This window comes from Alternaria infectoria, assembly GCF_024043175.1.
Source record: "Alternaria infectoria strain BMP 0036 chromosome Unknown scaffold_1, whole genome shotgun sequence".
In the NCBI taxonomy this organism is placed as follows: Eukaryota; Fungi; Ascomycota; class Dothideomycetes; order Pleosporales; family Pleosporaceae; genus Alternaria; species Alternaria infectoria.
In genome coordinates this window covers 2765235-2779677 of record NW_026250690.1, presented here as the reverse complement: position 1 = coordinate 2779677, position 14443 = coordinate 2765235, and the positions used below count along the sequence as shown (strand labels likewise).

Below are 14443 nucleotides of genomic sequence, written 5' to 3'. Positions count from 1 at the left end.
GCTTGGTGCTCCGGTTCTGCCTTGCCTAGAGGTCTGACTGTTGTGTCCTTTGGGACGGGAGCCTACCAGTGACTCCGGGCCAAGATCCGTGGTGTTTGCATCGATACTGTGTGTAAGTCAGGCCCGATACGTGGGGACCTGGGGTAGCCTACCCACATCACGGTTCCCGGATCACCTAGCCAGTGACAGTGAGCAATGGTCGCATCGTCGAAAGGAGACATCCGCACAGTACTTCGAAGTTTCCAGATGAGGGGATTTAAGGCCAGTAATATCTGCGTCAACGCTCGTAGTGTTGAAGCTTGACATTCGACCAGATGGGAATGAAGACACCAGAACCGGGAAGAGCCGCACCGGGCTGCGCTACAGCGCAAGAAGACTGCGGTGTAGATTTGTCTTGGTACTTCTTGCGGACTGAATGATAGGTAACAGCTGGCTCCAAGCTAAAGAAGGGTGTTTGCCATAATGGTAAATGCACTTGACGATTTGAGTGTCTGGCAGACCTGGCTTTTCTCCTCGGCTTCTCTGCGCCTAGTAGCAAGCCTGATCGTGAAGTTCCCCGCATGGTTCCCAGAAACATGTACCTGCTAAATAGGCGGTAGACAGCTTGACAGACATGGGAGGTCGACGTTCGAATTGCTGCCCGTCCAGCTTCTTCACTGGCAAGGCCGCTAATCAGGTTTGGGCGACCTTCTTGTTCTTTGTAGCTGCATCTGTGAGACACTCTTTCTTAGATGAGCTTGAAGTAGACATTGTCCGTCGATGAATACAATGGAAGGTCACTTGCGAGGTGGTTGGAATGCGAAGAGAAGGAAGCCACGATTAGCGTCTTGGCGCTGCCCCTCTTGCGCGGACGCAGGCACCGCTCCCCCAGCGTACATCACCGTACCCATACTCCGGTAATGTTTTTCGCAATTATATCCGCGGACGGAACGGCTACATCTTCATTGAAAAGCCCAACAATCTGGTTCTAAAATTTTGTTGCCAGATGCATTTGCATCGCTCTCATCTCGGATACGTGTAACAAGCTTGGAAATGTTGTAAGGGCTATAACACGATCTGAACAATACGCATCAGTGCCTATTTCGCCTTTGATATCCCGCTTGATCGAAAGGATTGATGCTCCTCGGACAGACGGTCGTAGTGACTCAGCACTCAGCACTCAGCATAGTCGCCAGACACGGCTTATTTCTAGCGGAAATGGCATTGAACTTTAGTAGAGTAAAGTTTTGCAGATTCGGCCCTGTGTTAAATGAAGAACTCGAACTGTTCAATCACCTTACGCATCGATAACGATACGACCTCGATCGGTGTATCATGACGGGACGGCCGATTAATCGGTGGAATTCCAGCCATTCCCGTTGTTCAGGCGTCGAGCAACCTCGACTAACAGCTGTTTGCACGGTCTCTGTTGCACTAGCTGCCAACTGCTGGGGGTCTGAGTTCCGAAGTGGGAGTGTCGTTTGATGTGTGTTCAAACGTAGCAGATGGTTGATGTTTGGCGTGTTGAGTAGATCAGACCCTGGAACTGCGTTCGCGGCATCTTCTCCGCCCAAGCTTCAAGCTGATGACGACAACCGCGTCAGCTATCCCCCGTCATCACCCCGAACGCCAGACACGCGACAACAGACCAACCTGAGCATGAAGGTCGCACCGTTCGGAATTCGGAATGACTACCAGTGCATTGCGCGCGCGAATGGCTGACTCGTGCTCACCGCAAATAGCGCACCTGTGACCATGAGCGGCTAGCCGTGACTGCGGGGTGCACGCCCTTCGCGGACTCAGCATGGAAGCAAGCATGGGACTTGTGACTGTTCCTACTGTTCTTTCTTACCCTGCAGCTTTGGATAGCATGCATCCTCTACCACCACCGCCGCCGCCATGACAGAACACCGCCTACCGGTCAAGCAGCTGGCCATTCTCTGTACGTCCGCACAACGCGTCTTCACCTGCAAGCTTGCTAACTTCGCGACAGCACTGTGCCGATTTGCCGAGCCCATCGCCCTCACGTCTGTCTTCCCCTACGTACCGGAGCTCATGGAGTCCTTTGGCATCCCCAAGAATGACATCGCGCGCTGGGCTGGCATCTCGTCCTCGGCCTTCTCGCTATGTCAGGGCTTCACTGGCCTCCTCTGGGGCGCTGCATCCGATCGCTATGGGAGGAAACCGATTATACTGTTTGGCCTTACCAATACCATGTGGTCGATGTTGCTATGGGGTTTCTCGCTCAATCTGCCTATGGCTTTAGCCGCACGCGCTATCGGAGGACTATCGAACGGGTACGTGGGCATTCTGCGCACTACCGTGGCCGAACTATGTCCATGGAAAGAACTACAACCGAGAGCGTTCAGTGTCATGCCTTTGGTCTGGACAGTTGGTGCCACTTTTGGACCTACACTCGGTGGAGCCTTGGCCAATCCTCTCCGCGTAGATCCTCGCAAGCCTAAGGGCACCGCTTTTCTGGAGAGATTCCCATATTGCTTGCCTAACATCGTGGCTGCTGCATTGTTCACTTTCGGCATCTCAGTAGGCTGGCTGTTCCTACAGGAGACCCTGGAAAGCAAGAAGCACGCTCCAGATCTAGGCCTGAGAACTGGGGCTAGGTTGACAGCATTTGTTCGCAAAGTACTACACCTTCCAACTAAGAAGCAGAACAGCAGTCCAGAGCACGAGCCTCTACTTGGTCACCATAAAGTAATCGACAGCGAGACGACGTCGCAACATGATGCTGCTCATGAAATTATCCCAGAAAAGGCACCAAGGTATCGGGATGTATTGACATATCAGACATCGCTTAATCTGATTGTGTACACGCTACTCGCTATGTACCTCCAGGCATATGATCAGGTGCGTGATTTCGTGCGCCTACCAAGTATTGATATTGATCCAGTGCAGCTGCTTCCAGTGTTCATGCACCACCCTGTACAACTCGCAGACGACCCCACAGTATCTCTTCCTCTGAAATTCGCAGGAGGCTTTGGCATTGAATCCCGTCGCATCGGCATCATTTTTACCGTATTCGCCATCTCATGCACAGTGTGTCAATTCCTGCTGTTCCCACCCATTGCGCGCTATCTCGGTGTTGTTCGCTGCCTTCGGATCGCCTTTCTGATCTTCCCATTTGTGTTCTTCGTCACACCGTTCCTGTCGCTTATCCCAGATCCAGTCATGAGGGAAGTCGCTATGGTGATGCTCTTGATGGTCAGAGGCCTGGCTGGCACGTTCTCATTCACCACCAGCACAATCATGCTCACGAACAGTGCGCTTAGCCTACGTGTCCTAGGCACCGTCAACGGCCTGGCTACTAGTTTTAGCTCGTTTGGCAGGGCATTAGGTCCTACTTTAGGAGGTGGGTTGTTTACTTGGGGTGTCAAGCGCGGCTATGTTATTGTGCCTTTCTGGACAATGTCTGCCATTGCGCTTGCTGCCTCTGTACCAACTTTCTGGCTAGTCGAGGGTAAAGGGTTTGGAGGCGACGAAGACATCAACGACCAGGAGAACACCATCGAGACTGAAGAAGAAGTGGTTGAGAACGACGCAAATGTACCTCCAACAGCCTGGCAGCAAGACGAAGCAGCGTTTTCAGAGTCGGAATTCGGCGACTTTGGTGACCCACCAAATATCCTGAGTCTCACAACTACGCGATCGAGCGTGGCCATGGCCTCCGATGATGAAGATAACGCTTCGGTGTCTGTGGGTCAAGGGCAGTCGATGAATCCCCTGGAGGCGGCAAGAAGTCATTCTCAGACCAGACGACGAAAGATTGTAAGGAGGACGTCGTCGATACCGATTGGTATGGGTAAGGGTTTCAGGCGATATAGCTCGAACCTGGGTAGCACGGGTATCGGTGGAGGCGGTGCTAGCTGGGGAGGCGCATAAATCTGTACTTTTGGGCGGGAATCTGTCCATTACTGGGTATTCTGGTAAAAAGCATCAATCCATGCCTTCAGTAAGCGCATCGGTTTCAAGTTGGTCCAAATTCCGTGTATGTCAATGACAACAGTGCTAGTGATGTGCTAAATCTCGATACACTTTTTCCCCCATCCTATCTACGATTGTATTATTTAGTCCTACATGAGAGCGTAGTGATAATCACGTCGGAATCATCCAAAGCAGAATGTTGAGTATGAGCGAAACGTTCAATTACAATGTACAGACTACTGTTATTTTGTCATCCAACCTGCCTACGATGTGTCGTAACCCATAGTTTGACCGCCTGATTAATTAAGGATCATATACCAACGCCCCGTACCACCGTATAACTAGACCATACCAGGGTATCTGATACTCCACGACGAACTCCACCCAATAATCATGCAGTGTCCCCCGCGATACCTCCCTAGCCCAGACCCTGTTAAACGATAACGTAGTCAGTGTCCTCATCTCAATCCCCGATGCTACCAGCATCAAAGTCCTCGCTGAAGGAAGAGTCGTCGGGGAAAAGACTAGAAAGAACGATACGATGCAACGTTTCTCTTCGAAGTTTCCACGCAGCCATGCGGGGAAGAGTATGGTGCTCAGACTATGAGCCTTGGCCAACATTGTCCATACCGCCTCTGTTGGGCATACCAAAGGGATTCCTGTTATCGCTGACGGGTGTGCTGTCGTGCTTATTGATAGCCGCATTGATAGGACCGTTGATGCTCGCGTTGCGGACGGGACCACTCATGCTGTTTCGGCCGTTTACGGGGTTGCCGTGGATGTTTTTGGGTACGCCGTTGTTGTTCATGCTAGGGCCTGGCATGCTGTTGTTCCGATTGTGGTTGTGGACCCCGTTTCCGTTGATTGCGACTGGAAGGCCGTTGGGCATGCTATTATGCATGTTGTTCTCCAGGCCTGCGCTCATGGGGCCGCCCATCGGTGGACCCATTCTCACGCTCTCGTTGTTATCACCCATGTTGTCGACGTCGGGCCAGAAGCGCTCTTCTAGCCAACACATTTGTCGGAAGATCTCTTCGCAGCGCGACATTTCCTCTTTGCCGTCGCGTGTAGTTGTGATGTTCGCTAGCTCATCGACGAGCGCGCGTGTCGCCTCGACGAATTTGCTGAAGGCCGGGGAGGTCCAGTTCGGTATTAGGGCTTGGTGGAGGGCGACGATGTGCGAGTCAGTGGAGGTGTTGGAGAGAGTATTGGAGAAGGAGGCGGCATATTGCCAGGCGGAGCGATAGCACTATCAGACATTAGCTTCGTGCGCCCATTGCTGGGTTGGGTTGGACCTACATGTTCGCTTGCCCATAGCACAACCATACCCTCTAAAAGTGATGCGCTCGCACTACTAGCGCTCACGAGAAGATCAAGCATGGCGCGCGTAATAGGCGTAGGCGGTTCCATGCCCAGCGCAAGCCCATACTTGGTCGCGGTGATCTCGAAGAACTGCATCTCTCTTCGCATGTTGTTCAGCGCGGAGATGAGCAGGTCCATGGTGCGATACATGGGATGGAACTGCGAGTTCTGCGTCTGCGGCAGTCTTATCTTGGCCAAAAGCTGTCCTATGAAGCGAATGTAGCCTCGCGCATAGTGTCCGTCTTGTACCAGCCATTGCGACAGCGGTCCTGGTCCTAGCGATCCACACCCGGCATGCGATAGGAACGGTCGCTGTGTTGCTTGCGCAAATGGGCCCGAGCAGATGCTCAGGAGATGAGACGTCAGAGAAGGCGCTACATTGGGTGTCATGGCAATATTTGGCGCAATAGGCTGTCCATCGCGTGTGCGCTTACTGTTGGGACCGCGCCGATTTACTTGGAGGTTTGGATTTGGCTGCTGTCCACTCAGAATTTGACTGGGGCCCGGAGCCATGTTTGAATCCATAGGCAATCCATTCTGCTGAGGCGGCTGCTGTTGTTGCTGCTCCTGCGCGAGAAGATGGGCCTGCGCCTCGGGCGACGTCAGATATCGCTGGCAGTCTTGGAGATGCTCGATCTGTCGCGTTGTGTTCTTCGCGCGCACGAAGCCGCAATGCAAACAGCGTACTTTGTTACATTTCGAGGGCGTGTCTTGGTCCTGAAACTCTTCAAATGCTCGCCTTATGTCAGGGTTGGCATGTCTGCCCATGGCGGCCTGCTGCCATGGTGGACGTTAGCCTCATGGCAGCACATGTCGTCGGAAAAAATACGGAACAAGTGGAGCTCACCTCGAATCGGGCTGTCTCGATGATGTGATGTGTATTGTGTATTGTAACAATCCGGGCGGGTAAGGTATCGCCCCTCACCGAGGCATGTTAGGCGGCTGCGGCGCCTTACCTCAGCCGACATTGCCCAGATGGACCTGCTCTCCTCCGAACATGTCTCCGGCTGCACCTGCCCTAGAGGCGTCTGTAATTTTCTAGTTGACACTGGCAGGGACCAAGTTGGATACAGTTTGGCTAGGCATTAGACGTTGATGTGGTTTCACGTGGTCGACATGTGCGTATCGTGGGCATCGTTAGTAACCCGGTTCTGTTCGTTAGGTTGCCGCCAGCGCCTGTGCACGCGAAATCTTTCCGTAATTTCAATCGGCGGCCATGCAGCGCATCGAGAACGCCTCCGCGTGACTTGCACCATGCCTCTGAAACTAAGCATGCGCAACATTGTACGCCGAACCTCCAACTGCTCGAGCAAGTACCATCGTCATCCAGTCGCCATGATGTGTCGAACCGTCTTGTCCCAAGTCGCATGGCCTGAAAGCCCCCGAGGCCGTCACTACCCGCGCGGCGACTCTGTCCACCTTCATCACGCGACGTCTTGACCCAAACTTCACTCACGATGCTTCACACTACCCCACAAACCTATGCCGTCAGCTTAACTCGTTCCAGTAGTCCAACCCGCCCGCGCATCTCCGCACCCCATCGCACGATGTACTATGACTGATGACGCTGCGCAGCTAACTGCCACCTTGGTAGACTAACAGGCCGGCAGACGAATCCTCGTCGGGTACATCAACCTCAGCGAGCTTTGGGCATCCACGATGGTCACTAGAAAACTTCTGGCAGTCACACGCCCTCCCATGGCTCCGACGATCACGCTCGTAGATCTACTGCCGACTTCGCCAGCGCCGGGAAAGGCATCGTGCCACCTTCCCCGCATCAGCCAAGCTTTTCGCGATCGCGCGCCGTTGCACGTTTATACCCGACAATCGTGTCTTGTCAGTAACCTGGTAACGACATCACTTAGGCAAGCTGCATATGCGTCCGGTGTGTCGGGGGCGAATCTCGTGACGTGCAGAAGAGGAAGTTGGCAATGTACGGTGAAGAAGATGTTTGCGATTGATGACGTCGATGGTTCTGGGGGCGGCTCATCCTCCTGCTGCCCTATTGGCAAGCCACACGGTTTGCCTCGCATGTTGGACACCACGGCACGAAACAACTTGCTTTTACAAATGAATGTCGCCTTTAGCCAGTTGGCAAGGCAGAGGTACCTGTCTCAGCTTCCAGGTACCACAGTCCTCTACATGTGGCAAAGATCACTGCCCACGAGAAGGCATGAGTCAGATAATGGCATCATACCTCCACCATGTTGGAAGAACTTCGGCCTCGTGGGCCTTTTGCCCGGGGACAGCGTGTTTTGCATGTGGACGTGTTGCCGATCACAGAACCACAACAAAGGTCTGCATTTGACCTTCCCCGCAACGGTGCCGCTTGCAGCCCAGTCTGCATTCCTAAGCCGCCCTGTGTGGACGAACGTACGACATCAGATGCTCAGTACACACCAAGGGTACTCCGTGAAGATATCGGGGAACGCCCGAAGCAACGTTACACGAACTTGGCCGCAACCGGATTTCCATGTTGTCGACCATGCTCTTGACAAGTCGGTGTTGGCAAACGCCAACTCACTCCCAAGAACCCACCGTCCACGTTCCGGTGTATCACGACGCTCCTCGGGGACGCGGTTCCAAGCTTCTCGAAGATCATCTCCAACGCGTGAGCACCGCCTCGGAAGCTAAGTGGCTGAGACATGCCGATCCCCACATCATAGCCATCAAACAGTCCTCCAATCACCACACTGTACCTGAATATCCCTTACAATTTCCGCCAAGCAACAACCCTGCATCTGACCTCTTTGATCCGCCTGACCCCAGATCTTTTGCTTTATGCTATGGCCTGCCGAGGCCCCCAGGGTCCATTCTACCGTAGCTTGCTGGCGGAACCGGTCTTTGTGGCGGTTGTCAAGCGGCTTGGGGTAGCTTCGACTTGCTTCCCCTATTGGAGCTGTTGCGTCACCGCGTCATTCGCCAGCGATGTCTCCGTGTCCGGAGTAAGTAACGATGTACACATCGTTCCGACACTGCTCGATCGCGACATGTCGGCGGTACTGCGGTTGGTTGCCTTGGTTGCCTTCCCCGACACCGCCCTAATGGTGGCCAGAATAGCTGTCGCGGCTAGCTAGGATAGAGCTCCGGGAAAGGAGATCATCCCTACGTCGTGAAGCAGCGAACACATGCTTGTATGGTGGGCATGACTGGGAAGAAAATTGGGGCGAATTTGTTGCTGTGTTGGCGGCTTGTGAGTCTTCGCTTTGTTCTGGTTAAAAGGAGATCCTTCCCCCGATGCCATGGGTCTGCACAAGTTCAAGTCTGGGTCCATCAGCTACACAACCTTTCCTGTACTCCTTTCGAGTACAATTGCATGTTATACAGCATTCAGTTAGTTGAGTAACAACACTCCTCATCTCAATATGATCGGATCCTGGACATCAGCGGCGGCCATTGGCCTGCTTGCTCTGAGCACAAACGCATCTCCGCTCCTACCCATCAAGCGCGCACCCATGTTCGATTACAACAACCAGAAGGTCCGCGGTGTCAACACAGGCGGTTGGTTCGTTCTCGAGCCCTGGATCACACCCAGCATGTTCGAGGGCAACAGCGCAAAAGACGAGTACACACTCGTTGCAGCTGTCGGCAAGGAAGAAGCACAGTCGAGGCTGCGTGACCACTGGAACTCTTGGATCACCAAAGCCGATTTCGAACAGATGGCCGGTGCTGGTTTGAACCACGTTCGAATTCCAATTGGTTATTGGAGCGTACTCCCACGTGACGGCGACCCATACCTACCAGGCGCGTACGACAAGCTCGGAGAAGCGCTCGACTGGGCGTCCGATGTTGGTCTCCATGTTATGATTGATCTTCATGGCGCACCCGAATCCCAGAACGGGTTCGACAACTCTGGCAAATACGGCAACGTTGGCTGGACTCAGGGCGATTCAGTGGCCTACACCATCAAAGTCCTCAACAAGATACGCGATGATCACGCGTCGCATCCCGCCGTCTCAGCTATCGAGCTTCTCAACGAGCCTCTGGGCCCCAGTCTCGACATGAACACGGTTCGACAATTCTACATGGATGGTTGGGGCAACTTGAGGGACTCGAATGTTGCAGTCACCTTCCACGATGCATTCCAGGGTGTAACTTCGTGGGGTAACTGGGGTGCTGGAATGTGGAACCTTCTCCTCGACACTCACCACTACGAGATCTTCGACAACTCTGCTGTTGCTATGAGCATTGACGACCACGTCAAGACCGCTTGCGACTTCGGTAGACAGATGGCATCCACCGGCAAGTGGACTATCGCTGGTGAATGGACTGGTGGCATCACCGACTGCGCAAAGTGGCTCAACGGAAAGGACAAGGGTGCGCGTTACGATGGTACCTTTGGCGGCTCCAAGGTCGGTGACTGCACCGGCAAGTCGACTGGCACTGTTGCTGGCCTGTCAGAAGCCGACAGGTACAACGTCGGTCGCTTCATTGAGGCGCAGCTTGACGCCTACGAGATGGCCACCGGTTGGATTTTCTGGACCTGGAAGACCGAGGGCGCACCCGAATGGGACATGAAGGCCCTCTTGGAGGGCGGTATCTTCCCCCAGCCGCTAACGGCACGACAGTGTAAGTACTCCTTCTGGTGTCGCATGAGCATGAAACTGACAACCTCTAGACCCCGGCCAGTGTGGCTAAGTGCCTCGTTGTTCATGCAACGTCTACTTGGCGCGATCCTACTCTTTTTCCCGTCCTTCATGCACACACACTCGCTCCGCCGCAACACCTTCTACTCGACACACCGACCAGTAATGATGTAACGAATTTCATACCGCTTCGAAGATACCCCGACGACGCATTCACTCGCTAGATGGGACACCCACATACAGTAGGGCTGTCCATGCTTGTATCGGCTGACACAGCTGTCACCGTCGCACCGCCCATTGAGCTGTTGGCTGGGCAGGGGCGCACCTGGCGCAATGTAAATATGAGACGATAAACAAACTGTAGAGTCAACAATGCAATGGAGAAATTGAAACAAACGCAAACTATCGTGACACGTCTGAGCTGTGAGTTGGATTACTTTGTCCAGGTTTAATGGGGTGAAGCGGTGATTTTGCGGGCTGACGGGCTTGTTCGCGGCTGCCGCGCCCGGCCCAAGCCATCTCGCTCGCACCTGCCCTACGGTGAGATGAATGTCTGTGATGTGCAGCCTCGCTTAGACGGCGATGCGTCGAGCCAGAGCGCACGAAGGTGCGACAAAGGGCCAACCTAACTCTCCCTTTTCGGGGCCTGGTCGTGAACCAGTGGCGCCTCGACGGCCGCCAGTGCAACGGTACCTGAGCTAGAGCGCACGACTCGGGCACAAGCAAGCAGATCGCGTTCCACGGCTTGCGAGAATCTGGAGAACCCTCGCCCGCGCATCGTGACACCGCCTCACCGCAAACTCAAACACCGCGACGAAATGCGACTCTCATCTCTTCGGCGTTGAGCTGTCGGCCCTTCAGCTGTTAGGGCTGTGTAAGCGCCGATATTGCTGACAGTCTGCCGGCTGACAGGAACAACGCTCCTAACCTTCAGGCACCCGCAGACAGTAGCGACAGAAGCAATCTCCAAGCAGCCAGGAATAGCCCGCACCAGCGTCCAACAAGCTGACCGGTAAAGCCACCAAGCACTCCTGAAGACGCCGCAATCCACTGCAATACGAGCTGCCTAAATCCCTCGTCGCGGTGTCATTCGTCACGCGCGCCCAAGCGCGGTGCAATGCGTCCTAGCGCTGGCTCCGAAGGATATTGCACGGGACTGGAGCACCAATCTTAAGTTGCGCCGGCAACAGGGGTACCTGCATTGACCGTTTGTGGATGGGAAAATCGATATAGTTCGACTGACTCCCTCTTGTCTTGTTTCTTCCTACTGCTCACCTTCGCCTAGATATCTTGCAGCCCTCAGAAGACTTTTGTTTTCAGCCCTTCTTTAAGAAACCAGTCACTCATTACCAACCATCTCCCACTACTTAATACTCGATCTACTCCGGTTAATCACCTAATACCACCACAACAACCATCAACATGTACTCCAAGGCTACCATCATCACCTTCTTCGCCGGCCTCGCCGCTGCCCAGATCCACGCTCCCGTTGGCGAGCCCAGTGGCAACCCCATCACCCGCCCTTTGAACGAGGTATGTTTGCACCCCTGAGCGTTGCGCACGCATCGCGAAACCAAACAAGACCCTGGAAGCTAATGCGCCCCACTAGGTTGTCCCCACCTGCGAGCAGTTCACCATCACCTGGCAGCCAACTACCCCCAACACCGTCTCTGTCCTCCTCCTCAAGGGCCCCTCCACCAACGTCGTCAAATTCGGTCCTTCCATCGCCGAGGGTATCTCCAACAGCGGTTCCCTCAGCTGGACCCCTGCCTCCACTCTTGAGGCGACCAACGGCCCCAACGGATACGGTATCCAGATCATCGACGATGTTACCGGCCAGTACCAGTACTCCACCCAGTTCGGTATCTCCGCTGGAAAGTGCGAGGAGGCCGTCTCTTCCTCCATGATCGAGCCCAGCAGCGTCGCCGCTGCCGCCAGCTCTACCCCCGCTGCCAGCTACGGAAACGGATACGGTGCTTCATCTGCCGCCGCTAGCCACACTCCCATCCCTCTGCCATCTTCCGTCCACTCCAGCGAGGCTCCTTACCCCACCACCGTCATGACCTCCGCCATGGTCCCTGCCTACAGCACTGGTGTCCACGCCAACGGCACCGTCCCCATGCCCACTGCCGGTGGTAACGCTACCACCTCCAGGCTCCCTGAGGCTACCACCAACGCTGCTTCCGGTGTCCAGGCTGCGCTCAGCTTCGCTGGTGCCGCTGCCGCTTTCGCTTTCATGCTATAAGCGCATTTCCGTACCCCGGATATGTTATTATGTTATGACTAGCATTGGTTTCCTTTCTCTTCGATGATACTCCTGGTGTTCACTCATAGGGTGTCGCCTTCTTGTTTGGTTCCGAATCTGTGCGTTGATTGTGTGCGTGTGTGGAGGGCGGTTGTAACTAGAGTGGAATGCGAGTGTTTTGCATAGTCGTCGGCGCGATTGCTTACCCAAAAGGACCTTTTGTGATGCGTAATGGAATCGATTATACCCTTTAGTCACTTCCCCCCTACGTGATGTCTAATGAATAGTAAACGGGAACACCGGTAACATTGCGCTCCAGCCAACAGTGCCCCGCACATCACACTCCAAATCATGACACATCAGACAGAAAAGGTTTACGCATGTTCCTCTCATATAGTCTTACTCGCTAGATGAGAAGCAGACGGGGCTGACATTGAAAGTGTAGTCTCTCAATCCATCATTCGTCACTAGCAACCCTGTGTTGCCAAGATCACCAATCGAGCGTACCAGGCGTATGAAATGATCGTTCAACACACGTTCGAGACTCAAAACCTCTGTCCCAACCATGCGATCGCGCCGCTGCGATCTATTATTCGAAGCACGTCTTCCAGTTGGTGACGCCCGTACAGCAACGAGCAACCAATTCTGACTTGACCTGCTGCCTAATGCCCGGGCTCAGGGTCCAATCCGAATACACGCGCGAAGCACATGAACCCTATACACAACTACACCTGCGAACGATTCTTGGCACCAAAAACAGATCCGCCCTGCCAAGTCATACTTCGCGGGTATATCCAGTGAACGAGCCGCACCCGTCGTACCAAAGCAGCAGAGCGATTGGCTTGATGTGTCAACGCAATGCCCTTTCCCTCCAAACGGATGTTGATGTGTCCGCAATGAGCAGATAGTGTATCATTTTTGGTATAGTGTTTAGCTAATCTAGTAAGCTTGTGTAGCCAGGCGTAGTGTGAACTGCATTATGTGTCTGTATGCGGGTTGGTGTGCGAAACTTGGCATGCTGACTCTGAACGTAGCTGGAGCTTGGCGGGATGGCTTATGGGGTGGTGATGGAGTTGAACCGGTGAGAGTAGTCGTTTGAAAGAATGGTTTACGTGGTAACGTCTGGAGTTCTTGCCTTAGGTTTGGTAGGCGAAGGTTTCTAAGTTATGGTTTGTTGGGTATTGGCAGACTGCCTTTGGCCACGCACACGAGAGTATCCTTTTCGGCGACGGTCAAGAGTCTGTACTCATATCAGAGCTGTCATACTTACCTCAGGTTGACACGTAATCTTCTGTAGCCAAGCTTCATGAGATTGTTCTCATACGATGGCAACTACTCACTCCATCTGGGCATGTCTCACGACTCCACTTCTTCAACAGTGTATTCAACCGAACCTTGCAGAAGCCAATGATCGCGAGAAAGATATCCAATTGTATGCTCAAGACGCCTGAGACAGTAGACATCATGATGACCAAGAGCAACACCGGTGTGGTCGACTATTCTCTTGCGGAGCGGACTTAAGAGTCTTCTGGTGGACATGCCAATATATAAAAGACGATGAACATCCGCGTCTACTGGAATAAATCACTCATTCCATCCACCTTCAGACCCTCATCTCTTCATTCAAATAACCCAATCCACAATGAAGTACCTCCTCACCACCCTCGCGGCAACAGCCTCTCTGCTAAGCGCCGTCACCGCCGACTTCGAAATCTACCGCGTAGGCATCGGCGGCAACGGCATCACCGAAAACGTCGAAGGCTGGCAAGTCTACCAGGACGAAGCCAACTGCGACACTGTCCTAGATTGGATTTGGCCTGACACCGATGACGCGAGTGGCCGGGGCGTCCGCTGCGAAGGTGATGGCTGCGGCCGCTCTGAAGACAGTGATCCTGCCAGCATTGATGTCCTTGAGATGAATTTCGAGGGGTATCACTGGAGTAAGTGTCCTCTTACCCCTGGTGTGCAACAGAAATTTGGGAAAGGGGGTTGCGAAGCTAACGTACGCTTGCGCATTCTAGCTTACTACCGCGACCGCGGCGATGGCGACCTAGTGGACACGAATGATGTTCGTGTTGGAAGGTGCTACGCTTGGCCTGCGGCGTTCCTGACGTGCGGCTTGACCTTCGATAGGTTGGAGGTAAGTTGTGGCCGTACAGATTATATGTGCGACATACACTGACTTCGTATCTCCACACTTTCAGGGATATCGTAAGATGCGCTGTGAGGTTGATGTCAACGCTGAGCAGATCAACTCCAACCGCTTCAGTCTCAGGGGCCGCAGCTTGCCTGGGCGCAACTAAGTGCGATTTGCATCTGTTGAGAACGTGGT

At 53.8% G+C, this 14443-nt stretch overlaps 5 protein-coding genes across 5 annotated transcripts; 4 read left to right on the top strand and 1 right to left on the bottom strand.

Annotated features, from left to right (window-relative positions):
- Nucleotides 1–1878: 1878 nt before the first annotated feature.
- On the top strand, nucleotides 1879–3876 carry J4E92_000908 (uncharacterized protein; the record flags this gene model as incomplete). The annotated part of the gene is made up of 3 exons (XM_051492322.1): nucleotides 1879–1921; nucleotides 1973–2844; nucleotides 2893–3876. The coding sequence occupies 3 exons, from the start codon at nucleotides 1879–1881 to the stop codon at nucleotides 3874–3876; spliced, it is 1899 nt and encodes a 632-aa protein (XP_051357834.1).
- A 643-nt stretch (nucleotides 3877–4519) lies between these two features.
- J4E92_000907 (uncharacterized protein) lies at nucleotides 4520–5670 on the bottom strand (the record flags this gene model as incomplete). Its single annotated transcript, XM_051492321.1, has 2 exons — nucleotides 4520–5167; nucleotides 5284–5670. 2 exons carry the CDS (start codon nucleotides 5668–5670, stop codon nucleotides 4520–4522), a joined length of 1035 nt encoding a protein of 344 aa, XP_051357833.1.
- A 2975-nt stretch (nucleotides 5671–8645) lies between these two features.
- On the top strand, nucleotides 8646–9918 carry J4E92_000906 (uncharacterized protein; the record flags this gene model as incomplete). Its single annotated transcript, XM_051492320.1, has 2 exons — nucleotides 8646–9849; nucleotides 9899–9918. The coding sequence occupies 2 exons, from the start codon at nucleotides 8646–8648 to the stop codon at nucleotides 9916–9918; spliced, it is 1224 nt and encodes a 407-aa protein (XP_051357832.1).
- A 1370-nt stretch (nucleotides 9919–11288) lies between these two features.
- J4E92_000905 (uncharacterized protein) lies at nucleotides 11289–12111 on the top strand (the record flags this gene model as incomplete). The annotated part of the gene is made up of 2 exons (XM_051492319.1): nucleotides 11289–11399; nucleotides 11476–12111. The coding sequence occupies 2 exons, from the start codon at nucleotides 11289–11291 to the stop codon at nucleotides 12109–12111; spliced, it is 747 nt and encodes a 248-aa protein (XP_051357831.1).
- A 1642-nt stretch (nucleotides 12112–13753) lies between these two features.
- J4E92_000904 (uncharacterized protein) lies at nucleotides 13754–14414 on the top strand (the record flags this gene model as incomplete). The annotated part of the gene is made up of 3 exons (XM_051492318.1): nucleotides 13754–14051; nucleotides 14133–14251; nucleotides 14316–14414. 3 exons carry the CDS (start codon nucleotides 13754–13756, stop codon nucleotides 14412–14414), a joined length of 516 nt encoding a protein of 171 aa, XP_051357830.1.
- Between the last annotated feature and the right edge of the window lie 29 nt (nucleotides 14415–14443).